The sequence below is a fragment of the Melozone crissalis genome, unplaced genomic scaffold, assembly GCF_028551555.1.
Source record: "Melozone crissalis strain CALT ecotype California unplaced genomic scaffold, PUWL_Pcris_2 ptg000016l_1, whole genome shotgun sequence".
In the NCBI taxonomy this organism is placed as follows: Eukaryota; Metazoa; Chordata; class Aves; order Passeriformes; family Passerellidae; genus Melozone; species Melozone crissalis.
This window is the reverse complement of record NW_026535794.1, coordinates 23,941,175-23,963,428: the sequence shown is the minus strand read 5'-3', so window position 1 is coordinate 23,963,428 and position 22,254 is coordinate 23,941,175. Positions and strand designations below refer to the sequence as shown.

General features: G+C 34.9%; 1 protein-coding gene across 5 annotated transcripts in view; it reads right to left on the bottom strand.

Moving 5' to 3' along the window:
- Positions 1 to 22,254, bottom strand: part of AKAP9 (A-kinase anchoring protein 9) — a 106,102-nt gene that overhangs the window by 12,210 nt on the left and 71,638 nt on the right. For 4 of the 5 annotated variants that reach the window (XM_054274228.1, XM_054274224.1, XM_054274226.1 and 1 more), the window contains 18 exons: positions 22,029 to 22,191; positions 19,015 to 19,227; positions 17,768 to 17,806; positions 16,341 to 16,573; positions 15,578 to 15,697; positions 12,399 to 12,575; positions 12,185 to 12,289; positions 11,629 to 11,781; positions 11,186 to 11,365; positions 7,164 to 8,252; positions 6,028 to 6,168; positions 5,177 to 5,662; positions 4,705 to 4,768; positions 3,875 to 3,993; positions 2,917 to 3,108; positions 1,930 to 2,118; positions 1,151 to 1,295; positions 177 to 396 (listed from right to left, as the gene is read on the bottom strand). In XM_054274228.1, the coding sequence (XP_054130203.1) occupies positions 177 to 396; positions 1,151 to 1,295; positions 1,930 to 2,118; positions 2,917 to 3,108; positions 3,875 to 3,993; positions 4,705 to 4,768; positions 5,177 to 5,662; positions 6,028 to 6,168; positions 7,164 to 8,252; positions 11,186 to 11,365; positions 11,629 to 11,781; positions 12,185 to 12,289; positions 12,399 to 12,575; positions 15,578 to 15,697; positions 16,341 to 16,573; positions 17,768 to 17,806; positions 19,015 to 19,227; positions 22,029 to 22,191 (4,028 nt within the window). The remainder of the gene's footprint in view (positions 1 to 176; positions 397 to 1,150; positions 1,296 to 1,929; positions 2,119 to 2,916; positions 3,109 to 3,874; positions 3,994 to 4,704; positions 4,769 to 5,176; positions 5,663 to 6,027; positions 6,169 to 7,163; positions 8,253 to 11,185; positions 11,366 to 11,628; positions 11,782 to 12,184; positions 12,290 to 12,398; positions 12,576 to 15,577; positions 15,698 to 16,340; positions 16,574 to 17,767; positions 17,807 to 19,014; positions 19,228 to 22,028; positions 22,192 to 22,254) is intronic. The other variant, XM_054274225.1, reaches the window with a different exon arrangement.

Below are 22,254 nucleotides of genomic sequence, written 5' to 3'. Positions count from 1 at the left end.
TGAAATATATTCTTTGTGAAATGTAAAAAGTCTATTTTTGTCAGGTAGGTTTTACAGAAATACTGAGAAGCAATTGTACTACATGAGATCCAGACCCTTAAGAAAATCAGAATTATGGTTTCAGATAAGGAAACATAATCTTCACAGTCAACACAAACTGGCACTGAAAGCCACACCTGATAGTTTCTAGGTCCTTGAAGTGCTTGTGCTGTGCTTTAAGGGTTGCTTCAAGCTCTAGTTTGGCTTGTGCAAGTTCATTCTTCATCTCTGCGCCCACCATCCTCTCTGAATTCAGCTGCTCCTGAAGCTCTGCTGCTCGGTCCTTCATACTCCGGAGCTCCACTTGCATCTCCAGAATCTGCAACTGCTTCTGCTGCATATTATACTCCAGCACTTCTAATGAGAGCACCATTCATATGGAAATTACTTCATGAAAAACACTGTGTTTGGGTAAAGCCTCTCCTAGCCAGAGCATGACCACTATTGGGCTATTATTAAGAGTGATATTTTAAAATAGTATTTTCTTTCAGAAGCACAATAAAAGCAAACCCATGACTTTTATACTTGAATATCTTTCATACTTTGAAGAAATTACTTCAACTTCTTTATTTCTTAAAGGCTCTAAGATGTGTGCAACTATATCAATACGCATCATTTGGATAATGATTAACACAATTTAAGTTAGTTATACTATATATGTATACTTCTGACCTAATATTTGTAACTAAACACTGACAGTGAGCTTTACTTAGTTTTAAACTATACCTGTTCTCTGAACCTTTTGTTCTTCATTCTAATTCCTTAGTTTCTGCATTATGACAGAATATTCAACTTAGATAATTTCAAAGCTGCTGAATCTAAACAGTGAAGCATATACATGGAAATGGGCCTTAAAATTCAAGCTCCATTTTTATAGCAATTGAACATAACTTTGTATCACTTTCAGTTTGATATAAGTCATAGGAACACAGACTATCTTAATTTTTGCAAAAGTAGTTAAGTAAGACTGAAGAAGATGAAAAGTATGCATGGTCAGAACACACATATCAAAATCAGAGACTAAAGAAAGTCACCATTTTGGTCACTCACAACATTATGAGCACTGCCCTGAAAGCATTTGGAAACAGACATATATTACCAAAGAAGTCACCTTGGCTTTTTGAATCAATCTCTTGCTCTCTCTTGGGGTTACTTCTCTTACTGTTCATCTGAGCATGTAATACTTGAATCTCCATCAGCAAACTTCTTCTGTCTGCATTCTGAAGGCTGTCCATTGCTGCTCTCTGGTTAGTAGCCTATTAGCATTAGAAAGATTTCTAAGTAAAACTCCAATTTTTATGAGAATAACTATGGTGTTGACATCACATTTATTTATATATTCACAGTCCACATATATTCAAAACATCTTCAATGAAGTCAGTATTACAATATTTGGAAAAACTACTTGTTATTTTTTAGTTCTCTTCTAGACATCAAAATTAAAGACTGAAAATTGCTATCACTTTTCTGGCAAACTGCAATTTTCTCACTAATCCTTCCATGTTCCAGAGGAGGTAACTGACTTCCCTCTGTCCCATAGCAGCCTTCACACTTTCTCTTCTTGCAAATTATTTTGTATAAACAAGCTACCTTTTCTCTTAGACAGTGTAACATAATTCTAATCAATTTAATGACATCAAGCTCAGGACAACTATGCTCAATGCAAATTGATCTCTGCAGGCTGTATATATTCTGTACCTTGTGCACCCAAAAGTTTCTTTCCCATGCCACATAATTTTTCTTTTAAAAGACACCAGTTCTTTCTGCAAGTCTGACTTTGTTTTCATCCTTAGACTGTCAAAACTACCACTAATACATATATTTATAATGGATTTATAAATTTAAAATTAAAATAGACAAACACTTTGACTACAGTACAGTTTATATTACCTGCTCTTGTAGTCTGTGCTCTAACTGATTCATCAACATCACTGCATCTCTTGTGCCCATTTCTGCAAGTTCAGTTTGAAATGCAGCAAGGAGAACATTTTGTTCCCTCACAAAAAGCTGCTGAATGGCATGCAGAAGTTCTCCTCGCCAGTCTGACACACCTTCAGGAGATTCAGTACTTGCATAGATCTGCAGTGGTACAAAAACAATTTAAAGAGCCAAATGGAAAGATTACATCATTATAATTTCTATGTATAGTGTGTGTTTTTAAGTGGAATGTTTAGCTTTTCTTAATAACTGTGTAAATGTCACCCATCCAAATGGATGTGTTTATTGTACACATCACAAATTTTTCTGCATTCATAAAATCATAAACTTTTAGCTTTGCTTTCGATGGAGGCAATTAGCTTTTTGCAACTGAAAACTTAGCCCTGTGTAGTTACTACTGATGTCACTATATCACACTACTCTTTAATTTTTATTATATTACATGTCTTTCCCTAGGCTCTCACAAAGCTATGTGGTATTGTGCAGATACTGTGTATGAAAAAGATTTCATTTTAAATGACATGAAGGTCATCTGCCCACTTTGCATGCTAAAGAAAATGCTGAAGTAATAGAAACTACCTGCATATATCCAGGAGTCTAACTGGGGTAATTTAACAAGCAAAAGTTTCAACAGATTACTGATTAATGAGCCAATAAATAACAGCATTAAAAATTCTATTTAAACTGCTACTGGAACATGTCTCAAAATACAATTCTTCTTAGAAGGTGGACCTATACAGTCAAAAGTTATCAATGCACAGAAGAACAAATATAAGCTGTAATCCCATTAAGTGCAATATGAAGTTTTATGGCACATTTAAAAAAAGCTTCACCTTGTAAAAGGATATTTAGGCATTTAAGCCTGAACAGTGGATGCGCCTTAGAAGGCTAAAATAAATAATTTTTTACTCAGATAGAATCTTACGATATTTTTTATACCTCAGCTTCTCTATGAACTTCCATTTTTGCAATTAGGTCTTTCAAAGATGAGATGGTGTTTAAGAAAGCTTTTCTTTCTTCTAGCCAAGATTCTGGCTCTTGCTTATGAGGTGACAGATCTTTTTCACTATATGGAAATTCAGTGAGAGACAGCACCTGTATGCCTTCATGATGGACTGCTCTCAGCAAACCCTACAATAAAAGCAAAAAGAAGTCAGTGGGGCCAGTAATAACAACATATAACAACAAGAATAACTGCAATATTTAATATGTATTGGAAAGGCGGTACTTCTAATTTGATCAGGATAAGGAAATTATACTACCTGATATCAAGGACAGAAGAGTCACCCAGTCCTTTATATGTGTCACAAAGAAACTTATTAAATAGTTAAAATTTTCCTCAGTTTCAAATAAAATTTTCCAGTGTACATCTGTCAAATCAATTTTTTATTTTTAAAATAGCTACTAAAGGAAACTGACATTTTCAAAACAGTCCTGGGAAGGCTTCCAGGTGAGCTCCGCCATTCACTTTTTGAAATTATTATGAAGCTAGGGCTTTGTCACAAAATACTTCTTGAAAAACGTAATTAAAACATGATACCCTTACTGTTTATAATAAAAAATTTGCTTTCATAACACAGTTATAAAAATAGAATCCATAAAATTGTGTAACATGCGATCATGACATTATTGTTAATACAATTAAATTGCAATAAATTATAACTATTTTCTATTTTTATTTCTCGTAATCATAACTGAGAACAAGCCTACAGATATAAAACTCATATTTAGCCTAATTTAAAATGCAAAAATGCACATCACTGTGAGAAGATGTATTAAAATAGTCAACACTAAAACTTATCTAAATGGCTCTGTTATAAATGATCAAGCAGAAGGCAATCTCAACTTTCAGTAGTATCACTCTTGTTCCTTAAAAAAAAGATTGAGTCTATTTTACCTTAATTTTTTTTGGGAGTAAATCTGTTGAAGTTTCACCTTCATCTATTCCTTCAGATATCGTGTCAGATCCCTGGGTCTGAGCAAGATACATTCCTTGACTCCAGTCTGAACTGGAGTCTAAAATAAAAGGAGAGAAAAACATGAAAGCTAGGTTACTGTGAAGCTTTGAAGAACAGGCATCAGAAAACTATTTTTTATCTGTTGTTTTAACAGGTAGTTGCATGTCACTAAGGGTTCATTCTAAGCCTGGAGACTACCTGTTTTATAGTTTTTCTTTTTCAGTTTCAGAGAAGTAACAGCAAAACAAAACTAAAAAATAAAACCACAACCAAACTTAAAAATCCTTATCTTATTTTACAAGACAAACAACTACTTGCATAAACACTTGTGCCAAATGACCCCTCTTAATATGCTTTGCATTGCCTATGTCAAGGATCGCTTGAATAATTTCATTACACTTGGAGAAGTCAATCATCATCTCCCACTGGTAGGGAGTTGTAGCTTTAAATACTACCAGGAGATGATGAAGCTATGGTGAAGAGATCATGTAATAGCTAAGAAGGATACAGAAACTCCTATGGAAAGGAAAATAATTAGCATCTGATGCCTCAACTAAAACCCATCTCTGCTCCAGACATTTTCCTTTTGTACCAAATTAACAGACATGGCATGCCCAGAATCTTTTGCTGGTGCAATAGGCTTCTGCTTCAAGCTGGGCAGTAGCTGTTTTGATTTCTTAGAACACAAACTCTTTAATGGTAAACTTAATATCAAACAAGTAGATTTAATTTATAATGCTGTCTGAAACTGTACAAACAAATCTCTTACCACTAGAACCTCCATCTCTAGCTTGATGTGGTGGAGAACGTGCTAATCCAGAAACTGGGATTCTCTGTATTTGGAAAAGAAAACAATCAAGTCTTTAACCCCTCACCCACTCTCAGGAAGGGAGAAACTTTTAAGAAGCAGGAAATAATGTGAACCAATTCCCCTGCAATCAAAGCAATAAAACTGAATATGAGAGAGATGGCATTCCACAGGGTGACCTACATTTCCCAGAGCAGGGCAGGTTCAAGGTAGAAGCACAAGGAAACAACTGATAGCTGAGCACACTTGCAAACTTCAGTGCTGAGAAAGGGGTTCACAATCTCTCCCAGGGCCATGGAAACATTAGAACACTTTAAAGTTTTTTACTGAGCATGTGGTGGTTCACACTTTACAGATTTTATATGGGAAATTCTGTAGCAAAAGCAAAAGCTTGAACTGAAATATTTCAGTAATTATAAAATAAAATACATACTTCTTTGGCTTGTAGAGTTTCTATGACTTCCTTTAAACTATTACATTCTTCAGTCAATACTTGTACTGCAACAAACTTCTCTCTCTTTAATGCCTCAGACTCAGAGATATGCCTTGTCTCCATGTCCATGATTTCAGCAGCATGCAGCTCCTGCATTTGGTCAATTTTTTCAGTAAATTCTCTTACAATCTCTGCAATCTCTTCTGAAGAGCATCCATTTTGCAAATCAATTTGGATTTCTGCATTTTTAACAAGGACTGGTGAGACTTCCACAGTCTTGTCTGTTTTTGATGAGGAGCTGTTTCCAGTTAGAGTAGACTCACTGGCTGACAAATCACATGATATTTCTGCATCCTTCTTGCCTTCAGTTTTCACCATTTCTTTGTTCTTTCTCAGGTAACTTGCAAGCTTCTCCTCTGCTTGAACCAGGTTCTCTTTGACTTTGCACAGGTCTTCCTGAAGATGTATCAGACTTTCCTCTTTTACCTGTAAATATGGAGAATCTCAACTGCAATCCTTCCAAATACTTCAAACAGCTAAAATCCAATTACAGCTCAGTTTAGTTCTATTTTAAAGCAGTTATGACACATGGTAGCACATATTATCTCCTCAGAAATACAGCTCTAGATCCACTGTTGCACTGCAGTAAAACCAAGTACTTTGGCAATGAGTGAATATTTGATCTACAGCCTCAGCTCTGTTCCACTCACAGTAGTCACTGAGTGGCTGCTTTTCTTGGTGGCATTCTCAGTAAAAGATAAAAAAATCCCAAACTATAGCATGCATATTTGAACAGTAAGTCCTGTACAGCTATTTGATTTAAATACAATATGGAACACTCTGGTTCTTACTGTTAGTTCTTGCTGAAGTTTTTCTGCCTTTTCTCTGTAACTGTTTAGTTCTTCCTTAGCAGCAGCTGCCTCTTCTTTCACTTGTTCAAGTTCAGTAATAAGCACTTTTTCTTTTTGACTTTGCATGAGCTGTGCTTCTACCTATATGGCAACACAAAACATGGAAAATGGTAAAGATTCAAATTTTAACAGCACTGATCACTTTCACACCAACTTACAAAGTGAAAAGACCAAAGGAGAAAACAAATGTATGTAATTTGGGTTAACACAGCTTCAAAAAAATAAGACTAAGACCATGGGAGGAAAGACTATCCTACAGTTCACTGAACTCAAGCATAAATTGGACACACCACACCGCAAAGGGAGGAAGGTCAACAGGGAGTAGGAAATTATAATATTATTTAACTTATAAGACATTTATGACATGCATTAAATTTGTATTTGGATGAAAGATCTTAGAATCTTTTCTTGTCCAGTACTAGGTTCCCTGACTTCCAAAACTCTCACATTCAGAGACATCAAGGCCATTTTTGGACTATCAAACATAGTTTGGTTTCTGATGGTTCTAAACTGAGAAGCAATAAACCACTGCTGCATGGAAATCTGGACAAATGAATATTGGAAAAGCCACTAAGGGAAATATCTTTGGAATTGCGGTGGGAAAACAAGAAAACAACTCAAGATCAAAACATATATAAATAAACAACTTCCATCCCAAAAACACCTGTATAGAAAATCGGTATAATTTCTCTTATCATTCTGAGTCCTGTGTATGTCTTAGACACTTTATAATTTTAATTTTTATGTCTCTACATCCACACCATGTAAAAGTGTACTACATTCCATTCTATGTCAAGTCAAAGAAGGAATAAGAAATTTTATGCCCAAAATTCAAAACCACCTCACAATCATGAAAAGGCAAGGTATTTTTATTACATAATGGAAACTGATAGTGGGGTTCCTGTAAAATAACATCCTTCTCTTCTTTGTAACTGTAGGAGTAATATAGAAATGAAAGTGCTACAGAGCAGAATATGCCTGTAGTTATTCTCATTAAGAACTATTTCATTCATTATACTTACATAAAAGAACAGGTTTTAGTGAAAACAAGAGAAAAGAAAATGGCGTCTATTTACCTGATAGGTCTGCATGTCTTCTTGCTTAATATATTTCTGAATCTCTCCTTTATGTTTTTCTTTAACCTCTTTTAGCAATTGCTGAAGCTCTAAGAACCTCTCTTCTTTCACTGTAGCTTCCCTTTGTGCAACTTTTACATTTTCTTTTTCTAGCTCCAAGCTACGATTTACCATTGCCAGTTGGTCTTCCATCTCACTAAGTCTCTGTGTTAAGAGTGATAATTTTGATTCTGTCTCATTTTCAGTTCTATCACTCAAACCCTCTGTTTGGGTATTCTTGCTTGCTTCATCCACACACTCTGAAGCTTCCTGAATTTCCTGCATGAATCTTCTCTGCTCTTGAACTGCATTTAGCTGAACCTGACTCACAAGAGCAGCAGCAACTTTCTCCAATAGTGTCTTTTCCAGTTCTAATATCCTCTTTTTAAGTGTTTCTTTTTCAGCTTTGCTTTGCTCTTTCATGTCTTTTATTTCATTGTAGCACTGGCACAGTTCTGAATCTTTTTGCTTAATGCATGCCTGAAGTTGCTGCAGTTTTATGTCCACCTTGCTAATGGTGACTTTTGCATTCTCATCTGAAGTCCTGAGCTGGGACTGATCTGGCAAGTCTATCTCCTGACATAAGTCTCCTTTCATTTGTTCTGTTTTTCCATTGCCCCTGTCTTCTGGTTTTGACTTAACACCTTGGACCAGTGCACACTTATATTTCTCTGTTACACTTGCATGCTCTTTTTTTAATATACTTATTTCTTGCTTTAACTGGCTCATTTTTAACTTTGTTTCCTCAAGCTCATTCTTCGCTTGACACGCCTCTGCATTTATGTTTTCTACTTGCTTTTCCAAAGCTTCCTTTTCTGCCAGAACTGCTTCAAGTACGTGTTTTGCACTGTCAGCATCTTCTTGAAAACCAGCAACATCTGTTGGTGTCTTTTGTTCAATAATTGCCAGCTCCTGCTGAAGCTTATCAATTACATCATGCAACTGCTCTATTTCCTCATCGTTTTTCTTCTTCACACGTTCTTGATCACTTTTCAGACATTCAACCTGGGCTTCAAGCTCCCGTATTTGCTCATTTTGCTCTTCAATAACCTGGGGGAAAAAAGCCAAACAAAACCACCAAGATCATGTTTGTCCGGGACTTCCCAGAAACAGTTTAATCAAACTTTGAAAGATCTTGTTAAAGAAAGTTCTCAATGAACTTCTCAACATGATGTCTCTTCTAAAGCTTTAATGAGAATTGAGACCTCTTCAAATAGGACTGAGAAAGTAGCCCAAGACCTTAAAGAATTGAAAAATAGGTATTAAAGCATCAGATGAATTGAAAGCATTTGTAACATTCACAGAGCTAGGGAACACTGAATTTTAAGCAAATATTTGCTTATATAAGACACATCCAATTTAGATTAATATGTATTTTAAATACAAATAGACCTTTTACTAATTGTGTTGAAAAATACCAATGTGACATGCTTTTTAATCTTAGACCACTGAAAACACCTATCAGGTGACTGTGACATTTTCTGTCACAATTCCAAATATGTGTTTGTGTGCTTATGTGTGCATGCACACATGTACGCAAATGTGCACACAAACATGCAGGGCAAATAGTACACACAGACCCAGAGCACACTAATTTCTTTGTGCCATAGTTTAAATCAAAGTAAAAAGAGACAAAGTTACAGAAGTATTTATTTGATAATATATATGACTACCCAAACAAAAATCACAGACTCATGAAAACATGAATAAAATAAGAATAATACTTTCCTACATTACTTCTACAGACACTTGAAATTAGACACTGTGTAAAGGGATCAAAATTCTAAGAAATTAATAAAATTATGTAACTGATCAAATACGAAGGTGATGACTTTATGTTGCAGAAAAGAGAAGACATCTTATATTGGTTCCTAATAAATGAGTAGAAACAAAAAATGGAACGACTGGTATTGATGAAGTCTAAATTCAATAAACAAAAAAGTGTCAGCAAAAGGAATAAAAATTTGTTAAAAAACTTTTTTAAATTGCAGTGGAAGAAAATTTCATTTTAGTGTAGAAGAATGATAAAAAATTTATCTTTATGAAGACAAAATAAAGACAGACAAGATTGTAAGTAGTAAGGCTAAGAAACAAAAAATTATTTTTTTTAAAGTGAATGTTTGGAGATCTGAAGTCAACAGTGCTTCTACAGTGGAAATGCAGAAGGCAGAAGAAGATATGTCAAAATAATCCAGAAAACATATAATAAAATAAAATCAAATCAGTTATGGTATCTGAAATAGGTAAGAACTCTATCAGAGTCTTTTCAAATATAAAAAAAACATGCAGAAAAAATGAAAGATGATTAACTCATTACTCAAACAGCCATGTTTTTTCCTTTATGACTCAATACGTCACTACGCTTAGTTAGTTAGTACAATAACAGGATGACTCTGTAATAAGTATAATATGTACAAATATAAATGTGACCATACAAATTAGAAAGGCTGGTTTGTCAACCAAGAACTTAATATTAAAAAACCTCAGACTAGAGAAAGCTCAGAAACACTAAATAAAACCTGAATGAGTCATAAAACCATAAAATGGCTGGGGCTGGAAGGGACCTTACACATCATATAGCTTCAACCCCACTGCCACAGGCACAGTGACCCTGGTGACTGCTATCAACTCAGCATAACAGTTTCTGTTCTTGATAACATAATGGAATAAAGGACCATAGAATGCAGATACAGTAACTAAAAGAAAAGCACTTAGTGGAATGAAGATGTCTAAGGGACTTAGAAAAGGGATTAACCTAAGAATAATCTATTAATATTTAATAATGCTCTCATAACCAAGCAGAGTAATTATTTCATGTCCTGGAAAATAAAAGCAAGTCAGAGGATGAAATTAAGAAAATTAAGTTTCATGTAACAGGAGAAGAACCAATTCCTCAAAATGAATTATAACTGAATCGAAGGTATTTTTCTCAAGGCAAGAACTGTAAGTCTATTACTGAGGTCATTGTATAGAGCAGAACTGTTCTGGATTCTTGGATTCTGGATATTTCCTAAATCCAGTTTCCTAAATCCAATTCAAAGTTTCATCATTATTCACTGAGTTTCACTATAACTGAATTTTGAACTAAAGACTCAGTGAAATTATCCAGCTCACTGAGAGCTCTATTTTAGTGGATTCAATATGTTGTAGTAGAATGTTGGCCTAAATGTTCAGTCAGCTACCAAGGGATAACAGAAATCCTATTCTTAACTTGCTTTTGAATGAAAGCTTATGACTAATAAATAACATTCAAAATAGTCAGAATGCAAAATTCAGCCACTGAAAAAATCAGTGTGTTTTATCTGTATAAAATTAAAGCAAGCCAAAAAAAGATGAAGCTGATAATCAAAAAAACACATAGCTGAAAAATAACAGAAACATACAGGTGCTAAAGCTCAGTAAATAAAAAATAAATCTGCTTCTTTTTTTCTTTCTCTCTACTTCTAATAAAACATAGCATTTTCTTTGTACCTCCATGCTTGAAATTGGATAAAAAATGTTGCCAACACCACTATGAGAACAAAGCATTCACACAAGCTCATGGAGCTTAGAATTAACTGCTAAAAATGCATTAAAATCTCACATGATCCAGCAGGTGTCACTGGAGTGCAGCACTGAATGTAAGTCATGCGAGGGAAGATGCTAAAATGAATGTGGAGATTGAATTCAGCTACCTAAATACTATTAAATATTCAGAAGTATTGGAACAAGGAATGAAGAAGAATTTACGACAAGAACTCAAGCAGAAATAAAAGAGAATAAATAAAAAGAAAAGCAAGCAAAAAAGCAGCTGTCATACATGAGACTAAAAAGGAAAACCAGATTAGATTTAAAGCATTGCTTGAAATAGAAGCATTTGCATTTTTAAATTAAGGTGGCAATAGAAGATAATGCAACTGGTGGGGGACAGAGGTTTTTTTTTTCCCTTCAAACTAGCAGTGTTGTGAAAATAGGACTCTGAAATGGATTTCAGAAGTAAGTACCTTGTTGTCAGTTGTGACTTCAAGTTGCTGTTGCAGTTTTGCTATTTGTTCATGAAGATGATATATTTCCTGATCCTTTTCTTGCATGATGTGAGCGAGCCTCCCAGCCACTAAGTGATGGTCCTTTATGGCAGCATCTTCAGATTTCTGGATAGCTAGTCCTAGTATTTCCATTTCATCCTGCCCAAAAACCCCCCAAAAAACATGTTACAGTTGTATATAGCATTTTCAGCATATTCTTGTATGAGTATTTCAAGTGTAGGAATTAAAATACACAAATTTCATGGAATTACAAGTACTCATATGAGCCTTTTAGTATTTTGGCAAGTTGAATGGTGGAATACTTGAGAATAAGAAAGAATTCAATGTCTTGGCATTTTCAAAGAACTTATTTCTGTGAAGGAAGGAAACTAAATCTTTAGGTTTCTCTGTTGCACAGTTACCTTAAATAATTTGTTCTCTTGTTCAAGCTCCTGCAGGTGTGTAGTGGATTCCTTCCGCTGAATTTCCAGCTGCATGTGCAATTGCTGAACTTCTTCATTTTTATTTTCCAGCTCCTCTCGAAACTGCTCCAATTGTTCCTCAAGGTTCGTGACCTATGTTTCCAACAAAAGGAGCAGGAAAAGGAGTAGGAAGCCATACCAAAAATTAAGTGCTATAAATTTCTCTCCAGTAAACTGGTTGACTGTGTACAAACAAAAGAATGGGTACTTGGTGATATTCTGAGTCCTTAAACTGAATGGAATTTTATACAACACTACAAAATTCAGCTTTCCTTACTTGGGCTGAATTTCTATTTCAGAAATACTCATGCAAGTCATAAATATTAACATAGAACAACAACTACCATGGATCATGAGAGAATTGCGAAGGGATTTGGAGTGCTGTCTCTCTAACTATAAAAAATCTCATCTGTATAGTTCACTAACTTCAACAAAAGACAAAAACTGACAAACAAAGATCTAAGTAGAAAGACAGACATTTTCACAGGCATTTTACCTCCTTCTCCTTTCTGTCCACAGCTTCTCGTTCAGCTTGCAGTTGTACTTCAAGAGGTAACTCTTCCTTTACTATGATGGTGCCAAACTGTTTCCTTTCCTCCACCTATAAATAGAAATAATACTAATAGTTATCAGATTAAAAAAACATACTATTTTCGTCTCAAGAAAATAAGAAAGCAGCAAATCCTTGATAAATTTCAAACAAGAAATACCTTTTGCAAGTGGTCTGCACTGATGATTAAGGCTTGTTCCAGTTCTCTTATCCTGCATTCTAGCTTCTCAATTTCTTCATTTCGTTCTTGTACATCTCTCTGAAGCTGCTCCTTAGAGAGCAAAAGCTCACTGCATTTGTCTGTTTTTTCTTTGAGGTGATTTGTTAACTGTTCAACCTGATGACAAGATGGCAAGATTATTATATTGTACTGGACTGGAAGGGTTGGCTAGCAATAGCAACACCATGCATTTCTGACAGGAAGAAAATATTCCTCTTTTTCTACCATAACAAAACTCCTACTCCTTAGGTGAAACAGAACATACAGTCAGAATACTGTGGTACTACATCCAACAAATACAAACAGCATTATTTAAGAAGTGGCATGTTCTCTGCCACACCGCCTACTCTCTAGATTTGGTCTTGGTCTTCTGAAGCCTTCAGACTCTGCAGTCAGTTAAAAGCAAGCAGCACAACATCCCTATGCAGCCCACTAAAATGACGCCTTTAACATCTATGGATGGAATGTCTTGACCCTACGGTCAAGAAACTATTTGCCTCAGAGGAAAATCATAGTTCTAAAAATCTGTGACAAAATTATTCAAAAGAAGGAGCTGATTAGTGACATACAGGAATATCCTAAAACTCAAAGGATCTTTAACACTGAAGAGAATAGCTGTTCTTAAATCACAAAAGACAGAAAGTTTTGGTTTTTTGCTGTGTTCCTTAAATGGGACCAAAGAGATGTCATGGATGTAATAAATTCACTTTCTATGGGGGATTGAACATTCTGAATCTCAGTAGGTCAGATGTATGTATCTCAAAAGCAACATATTAAAAGATTACCTAAAGTAGCAGAGACAGTAATATCTATCCACTTCTAGCTGTATTTCAGAAATTATTAACTGAAATTACAGATAAGAAAGACGCATAACAAATCCGTAGTATGATGTACAGAGATAAGACCTGAGTAACTGAGCAAGAGACAGGGAAAGTAATCTTTGTCCCACTCAAGAAACTGATTTCAGTATTTACAATTAGGAAGTTACGATGTAGCCAAAAGGTAGAAGACTCAAAGCATTTCAAGAGATAGGAGAGAAGAGGACCAGAACATAAAGCTGACAGGATGGTATTATTGACGTTATCCATCCATGAGTAACATCACAGTCTGAAGTGACCTCAGAAAAGTCCTGAGAGAGAAATGGAAAAATAAAAATCAAGTCTGACGCAGGCTCTATGACAACCCTTCCTGGAATAAGTTGATAAAGCTGAAACAACAGTAAGAAACAAATTTAGTTATCAACCAAAAATGGTCATGGCATTCCCTCAAAGCAGAAGAGGATTTATTATTTAAAAAAATATGCAACTATGAAAAATAAAATAGCTCTCTCAAAAGCATGATAAATAATGAAAATATGTATATTTACAAAATATTTCAAGGAACATTGTGACATCAAAATACATGATGTAGTAAGAATATGTACTGCATTTGATAAGATAAATGTAAATCTAATACATTACTGAAAATCCCATCTATAATTCCTAGCATGTCACATTTAACATCACCTATATCTAAACCAGCTTCTACATCTGTGGTGTTTGCAGACATTACCTTACTGTCTACCTACTAAAAAATTCTAATTTAAAAAGTCAAGTAAAAATCTCAAAATTTTAATCACAGTTAAAGCATGTCTTTACAGCATGTTTTCAATTTCCATTGTAGCATATCTGCCACCTTAAGAGTCTACACATATGTGTACATGTACATATAAATCAGGATGATTTTTATATCTAGATTCTGAACAAATGGGACAATTTTTATCATGCTATCAAATTTGAACTCTTCTTGGGAGAATTTTTTAATGTGAGAATTTTAACCAGGAATTCCATGGCTATGCTACCCATGCCAAAAATAATAAACAGACATGTAACAAAATGAACTGAAAATGAACATCCTGGATTCAGGAAAATTAATTATGCTAGAGCCACCTCCATCTGTGTAAAATGTCAGCAGGAGAGGAATGTGCACATTCTTGGCAACAGAAGGAAACAGAGGTAGAATTGCTCTGTATATTCTGTTTAACATGTACTCAGCTAATTCCAGATGATTCATTGTTCACAGAGGTTGATGACAACCATATCCCATAGTGCTAAATTAACACTGTCATATTTAATACAAACCTTTGTACTAAAAAATGTTTAGAAACCCAATGAAACACAGTTTTAAACCTGTAAATTCTAAATAGGTAAGTAATTTGACACGCTCATCTCACATATAAGAAATGTATGTCCTATTACTGTCTGAGGTCCTAAACTATAGCCTAGAATCCTAAAATGGTTTTGGTTGGAAGGGACCTTAAAGGTCACCTAGTTCCAACACACCTGCCACAGGCAGGGACACCTTCCACGATTTCATATACTACAGAATACTAAATACTGCTAATATTTAAGAATTAAATGACTGCAACTGAACTACTCCAGTTAGACCTTTGATTTGAAAATGACAATCTAATGTAAAAGAGGGCATTTTAATGCTGAAAATCAAGCCAGAAAATCATGCAGAAGTACCAGCCTTGATCAAAAAGCAGCACACAAGAAAACTCACAAAAAATAAAATGTAACTTAATTGACTAACAGTTTATAAAAAAAATCTGCAAAAGCATTATTACAGATAGCATTTACACCGCTGACACTTCTTGATTTTGCTGAGTCTAAGAGCTTTCTGTGATTCCCTTGAGCTGCTGTTCTACAGTCACTACATTTGTTTCAGTGCCAACAGGTGTTAAATCTCAGTAACTTGATTCCCTAAGTAGTGTACATGTGTTATAAAAACAGGATGTCAAAAAAACCTGTAAGAACATGTAAAAATTGCTAAAATAGTCTTGAATGTTTCCACAAACTCTTGAGAACAGTGGTTTTTCTAAGTTAAGTTACAAGAGAAAGCCTTATTGAAAGTCAAGAAGTTTCTGTATGTCTGCTACCAAAACCAAACAGCCTAAAAAAAACCCCAAAACACCATTCCACCACTTTCCTGCAACACCTTCAATCTCAGGGCTTTTACTTTCCTGCCCTGCAAATGGACGCAGAGTAGGTACACCATAAAATAGCTTCATTATAATATCTTAAAAGCTGTCAAATTGTTATTTATATTCATTGAGTACAAGTAACAAAATGTGTTACCTCTCTGGTTTGATGTTCATTGACAGGCTGAGTCCTTTGTGGAATCTTAAGCTGCTGTTCCAGCTTCTGTATCTCTTGCTGGAATACATCTCTCTCATGCTCTCGGTCAATTGCTTGCTCCTGAAATTTAAGATATTATGTGGATACACCATTTGATTTAAAAACTATCCAAGTTAAGTGTCATCACTTCTAACTTCCATTCATGTGAGGCTGGTAATAGTAATATCAGAATTTATAAGGTAGCAGAATCTATTGCAGATACCATTAACATCTTAATAATTTGGGGCAATAAATTTCCTATTTTTAATAAAAAAATTAGCACAGCACAGACACATCAAGTAACATTTCACAAAAATGGAAGGTTTGTGTCTTCTGTTCCAGGTACACCACACAAATGACAGCAAGCAAATATTTTATGATTTCTTCCCTACGATTTGTCTTTATATAAATAAACAAATAATAAGTAGAAATTAAAACCAGAAATTACCTATGGGTTAATATATGAAAAGCCATCAGAACAAAAGAACTATAAATTGCTTGAAATACAGAGCTGTCTTAAGCAAGCACTTCAAATCAATTTTCAACTTTTAAAATGTTATTAAATTCTTGGGCTGGAACCTAAAACATGGCTGATGTTCGCTATCATCTACCTATGTTTGCTCAAGATCTGAAAAAAAATCAGCATTTCTCCCTGAACCAAACTTCAGTAGCAGTGCTACCCATCCTCCACATCTTCATGATATCTGCCTTTTACCATACTTACATCTAGAAATTTTCTTGTTTTCTCCAGCTGCTTCTCCAAGGCCTGGTTTTGCTGCCTTAAATCCATTAGTTCTGCATTTTTCTCTCGTTCTAGCTCTATGAAACGACTGACTTGTTCTTCCAAGTCTATTTCTAAGACTTTCACTTGCTTCTGAAGGTCATCATACTCCTTTTCAGCTTGACGTTGTACTTCAATTTTTTCCTTCATTAACTTTTCTGTTTCCTCCAGTAATTCTGAGTATAATAAAAGCATCACTACTTTTAGATACAAATAGTAAGCAATATTATGAAGCAAAACCACTCCCCAAGGTATCCATGCTGTAATCTGCAGAAGGATGTGAACTGGCTTGGGTTTTTACTATTTTTCTTTTTTGAGAATATATTTTCTTCTGAGAAATAATCATGATACTGACTGAAGCAAATTCGTATTAAAATTACTATTCTTTAGGTAGTCTTCAAAGGACTGTTACTGAAGTTGTATCAGAGCACTCCCCTGTTTAAGTTTCATATCAATTAAATGACCTTTGTACAATTAGAAAGAAAAGAAAATGTATGGGGTCAAACCACAGCTAGAGTCAGCACAGGAGTTAACAGTGATGTACAGAAAACCCAACCCTCTTCTCATCCCCATTGCCAGTAAAATCAATCCACTCCCAGATTTCATTATTTAATGCGATACACAAAAATAATTTGAGGGAAATACTGAAAGACTTAGCGAGATTGCTGGGCAGACAGAGAGGAAAATTACTGACCTGCAACTGGAGCTTGCAAAATCAGTGACTGCATGAATGCCCAATTCTGAGTCATCATGAAAAAGCCAGCAAGCACATATACAGGAAAGCCCCAAACCACTCTAAGACTCTTAAGCCACAGCCCACTGAAGTGCCTATTAAACAACCACATGAACCCCTTGAGGTAAAACCCAAACAAAGCGCACTTACTTTTGGAGAATCTTAAAAACAGGATCGATATTTAGACAGAAACAATAAAATTTACTTTCACTACAGAAGAAAGATCCTTCAGGCACCATCATCTTACATCGTATTTAACCAATTCTCATTTCTAGGTAACCATTATATATCAATATAATAAGATGTTTAATTACCACACTGAATGACTCAGCTGTATTTGGAAGTAAAAAGAAATAAAAGACTACAAAAATATCTCTCAAATACCATCTAAGTAACTATAATTCATAGGTGAATAAGATGATGGTTATTGATGAATTTGCTTATTATGTTTAGAAATTATAAGAAACGTTGTTAGCAAAATGTAGAACTGAGTATGAAATACAACATCAAAGCTGCAGGCCAGTAAGAATGACAAGTAACGTCAGTAAGCCAAAAGCCCAATAATCCTGATTAACAGTGTCAGTATGTGTCAGTCTTCCACCCAGTTACAGATTGGCCATGCAACATACAAACACACCTGCTTGGGAAGCTGCATCGATTGCAGCATCTACTAGGCCTAGGAGAATAGAGAGAGAGAAACAAAAAAAAAGAAGCAAAGTAATTCACATGCCAGCTATAGTTTTCTCGTGGTGCAACAATGTAAGAGAAAATGAAGCCAAAGATAGATGTGGCATTTAATGACAAAGTTGTTGAGATAACTTAAGGAATGTGTGACAAGTTATTCTGGTATGCATGATATAAGTACCTACACATATTTATAGAACTGTTTGTCCTTACAGCTCTTAAACATGAAAATAACTTTAATATATTTAGAAGCCTAAACTATATAAAAAATAACGAAAGTGGCATCATAGACAAGGATCTTCCTTATTACAGAGTAGGAAGCAGCAGGCTGTTCTTAAAATTTTGTTGTTACAGAAAATTGCAGGAAATTGCAAATACACAAGATGTGCAATCTACAAAAATGGCAACATTATAAATTGGAATAAACTTCTAGAAATTAGATAAAATTCTTACTTCATCCTGCTATTTACAATGTAAGCACCGCAATCCTTGAAGAATCAGTACTTCTTAAAACACTAGAGTCCTAATTTTCTTCCCCTCTCAAACATGAAATATTAATTTCAGTTATTAGTTTAAGGAAGAATTAAAAGACACTTTTACTTCATGAGGGTAAATGCTTTTTTTGAGTAAGCAGTTAGTTAGATTATACTGACAAGGTGTATATATCTGAAATTTTCACCATCAGGGCTGAAAGTTTTCATTACTGGTAGATAAAAGGCTTTCCTTATCATGGAACTGTTGTGCTATTCTTCCCTGAAAGAGGAATTTATTAGAAAAATTTATCTTCCATGACTAAAATAAATACAGCTGTCACATGTAGTGCAATCATGTTATAGTAGGTATGCTTCCTAGTCTGTCTTTAAGTCTGTTTGGAAAGTATTTAGACAGTATTTTTATCCACTGTTGCTATTCTATCTCCAGTGGTAATCTAAATGAAAGCAGATTTTTGGAAATAAAGTTTTTTCTGGCTTAAAGAACAGCTATAATTTCTCAACACTTCTGAAAACAGTCATTTTGTATTTAAAAATCAAGACAAGTTATCATGCTAACATTAGGCAACAGGTGTGAAAATATCACAATTGGCTCTATCACATTTTTACTAATGATCACAAGGCAATGGGGAGGAGCCTTTGCCAAGACCACTTATTGTTTTTCAGAAGTACAAGCAAATGTCATAGAAAGATTGTGATGAATACATACGCTGCTCTACTGGTCCCGCCTCTGCTCTCATGGCGTCCTTCTGTCTGGAGAGTAACTCCTTTTCCTCCTGGACCTGCTGCTGTTCAGCCTCTAATTCCTGCAATTTGTTACCTGTACACAGCAACTCTTGCTCTAGATGGTCAATCACATCTAGTTTTTCCTGGAGTTGTTTTTCCAGAAATGCTTTCTCATCTGCATAGCCATCAATGAGGCCTGTAAAACATCAGTTTGGAGGTAGATGTAATAGACAATCAAAACCAATTTTTCTCTTGTTGAAGTCACTATTGTATTCTGACATGAATGCACATGTCTGTTAGATGCTCAAACACCTAACAATTTCTACTCCTATCCTTGCTATCCTTTCATCATGAACAAATTACAGGAAAGATACCAGAACACCAAATAGAGCTCTTAATTTTAACTCAGCACAAAACCTCTGGAGCAAAGGAACTCCAAAGCCAAGGTAAAATATGTATGTAATAAACACAGCAGAAATAAGAAATTTAAATAAATTCAGTATAAATCACTACAAATCCAGTCTTGAGTCAGTATTAAAATGGATTTTACCCTGTCTTGAGAATGTAGAAAAACTAAAAGTATTTACATTTGTTAACCATGTAGACCCATCTTTTCTTTCCATATTTGAATTCACAGAGAACACACAGGACTGGGCATATAGGACTGGATATTGAAACAGAAAATACTGAATGAGTAACATCACTTATAACATTTCAAAACTTTGAGACAATACAAACTCCAGTGGTTATTCCCACCATATCAGATGCTGTTATGCTGTTCACAATGAATATCTAACAGATTTAAGTTGAGAGGGCATTCCCAGGTTAAATGGAAGGCACACTCCCACAAAAAATTATGAAGTCTGCTAAAATCACATGTTGTGGTATTTATTTCTGCCAGGGTTTTTTTGGTTTTGTTTTTTTTTTTTTTTTGAGATGTAATGAAAATTGTCAGAGTTCAGTGAACAAATTTGCATTAGCTTTTCCATCACATCAGATAAGTCATATCTGACACCACTAAAACACAAGAGGTTAGAAAATGTCTTAGCTGCAGCAGTTTTTGTGATAAGAAAGAAATGATCACAAAGGACAGATTTAATCTCAAGAGAAGACAAAGTACCACCGGATGTATAATGAACTAAGACATTGCTCTGCATACCTACCTAAGGAACTCAATAAAAGAATGTAGTTTGTCAGAGTATGCTCACAACTCAGTTCAACGGGCACAAATCAAATAAAGAGTTCTAAGACATCTTTGTTTTGTTATATCAACATCAAAAAAAGTTGTCAGTCATTTAAAAGTGTATTAATTTCAAATGCACCTAACTTACAACTGTGAAATATATTTACCAAAGGCTAACACTAACATCTAATTCTCTCTTATATTCTAGAACTGCTCATGAACCAAATCAACAAAGCCATTCTGTCCTAAGATACTAGGCTTTTTTACTTTATTTTACTGAAGATTTGTGAATAAAATTTCTATCAAGACAAAATATTATCCTCCAAAGAAAGCAGCAGCATATAGCTGCCTACATTCTGAAATTCTTCAATATTAAAAAGTTACATTTTGTAACTTCATCTGTGTCAGAATATAAATTCTTGGGTCATTTATATCTTGTGGAAGAGTTCTTCATATTTTTGCATGTTAAGATGTGTTCTAAACAATGTTTTCTTACTCTTAATTTAATCTTGAAAAAAAAAATAGTAATGCCTATTTCAGATTTTAATCCATTCCCTCTGAAATCAATTTTCATCCTTTCTGGTTTTGCTAAAGCTACTGAATTGCTGCAGCCAGTACTGCTGTTGCTGATACACAACATTTATGCTGTATGAACTGACAGGCCATCAGCTGTCCCTCACACCACATTTTAGACACATGGCTTAGAAACCTGCACTGCTTTTCAGCTTATGTGTGTCCCAGCTATTAACAGCATGTGCAAGCATGATGGATTATCTGTGTAAAAAGAAGAGGAAGCCTGGCAGGGTAGCATTCTCCAGGAGTAACATTTGACTACCAAACTTCACTCTATGCTCCCACTTTGAAACAGAGAAGTCTGCTGAGCTTCAAAACTACCAAAAATATCTTTCTGCTTACTACTATGGAGACCCTATCTATAGAACAAGTGTTTTTTGCATATTTTCCAGATGCTAATCAGATAAAATGACAGAAATGTTGAGTGGCTACAAAACATTGAGCTATCAAAACAAGAGAACAAATTAAGTGTCCGTCAGATTTGAACATATTTTCCAGATGCCAGAAGAGATTATTAGATTTCCCCTGCTGTAAGACACTATAATTTTTAATTGCTTCCTTAATGCAGTTGCAAATATACTTTTTAAAAGATCACTTCAAACAGTGCAAATTGAAACATATTACCATCACATAATCACATTCAAAATAAAAATCCTGTGCCAATGTCAAAAGGCAGCAGACACAAACTGAAATACAGCAAAACGCACTTCAACATATGAAAATAAGTTTGGCATTTTTTCCTTTCCTCTCACTGATGTTAGCTGGACACTGGAACAGCCACTCAGAGAGGCTGTGGATATTCAAAACCTGACTGAACAGGGTCCTAGGCAAGCTGCTCTACCTCATCTTGCTTTGAGCAAGGGGTGGGAAGAGTTGATCTCCAGAGGTGCTTTCCAGCCACAACTATTTATGATTTTAAGCTGTTAACATTTAAGCTTGTCTGCACAAACAAACATGTTGTGATGAAATATACTAATTCTGAGGATCTAAACACATATACAACCTATTATTTTTAATATTGTCATGTACATTTTCAGACAATAAGTGAGTCAAAATTGGAAAACAGAATCACAGTGTGGTTGATGTTGGTAGGGACCTCCAGAGGTCATCATGTCCATAACTATCCAGAAGGCTGAAAACATTCTAAAATTTACAAAGAAATATATCAAATTTGCAATTTCTTTACCCAATTAATAAGCAAGTAGGTGCAAGTCCAACAACTCATAAAAAGAGCTACTCACCTTCAGCTTTACTAAGCTCCAAAGCCAACTGCTCTCTGGCTTTGGTTTCCTCATTGAGACGTTCTTGTAGCTCTTCCTGATATCTGATAAATTCTGTGGCCTCTTGCTGCTTTTTGAAGGACTCTCGCATGAGTTCTGTCTGAGTAATTTTAGCATGTTCAAGCTATCACAGGAAAAAAAATTCAGACATTAGATAAACCTATTCTATCACTCCTATTTAATTCAA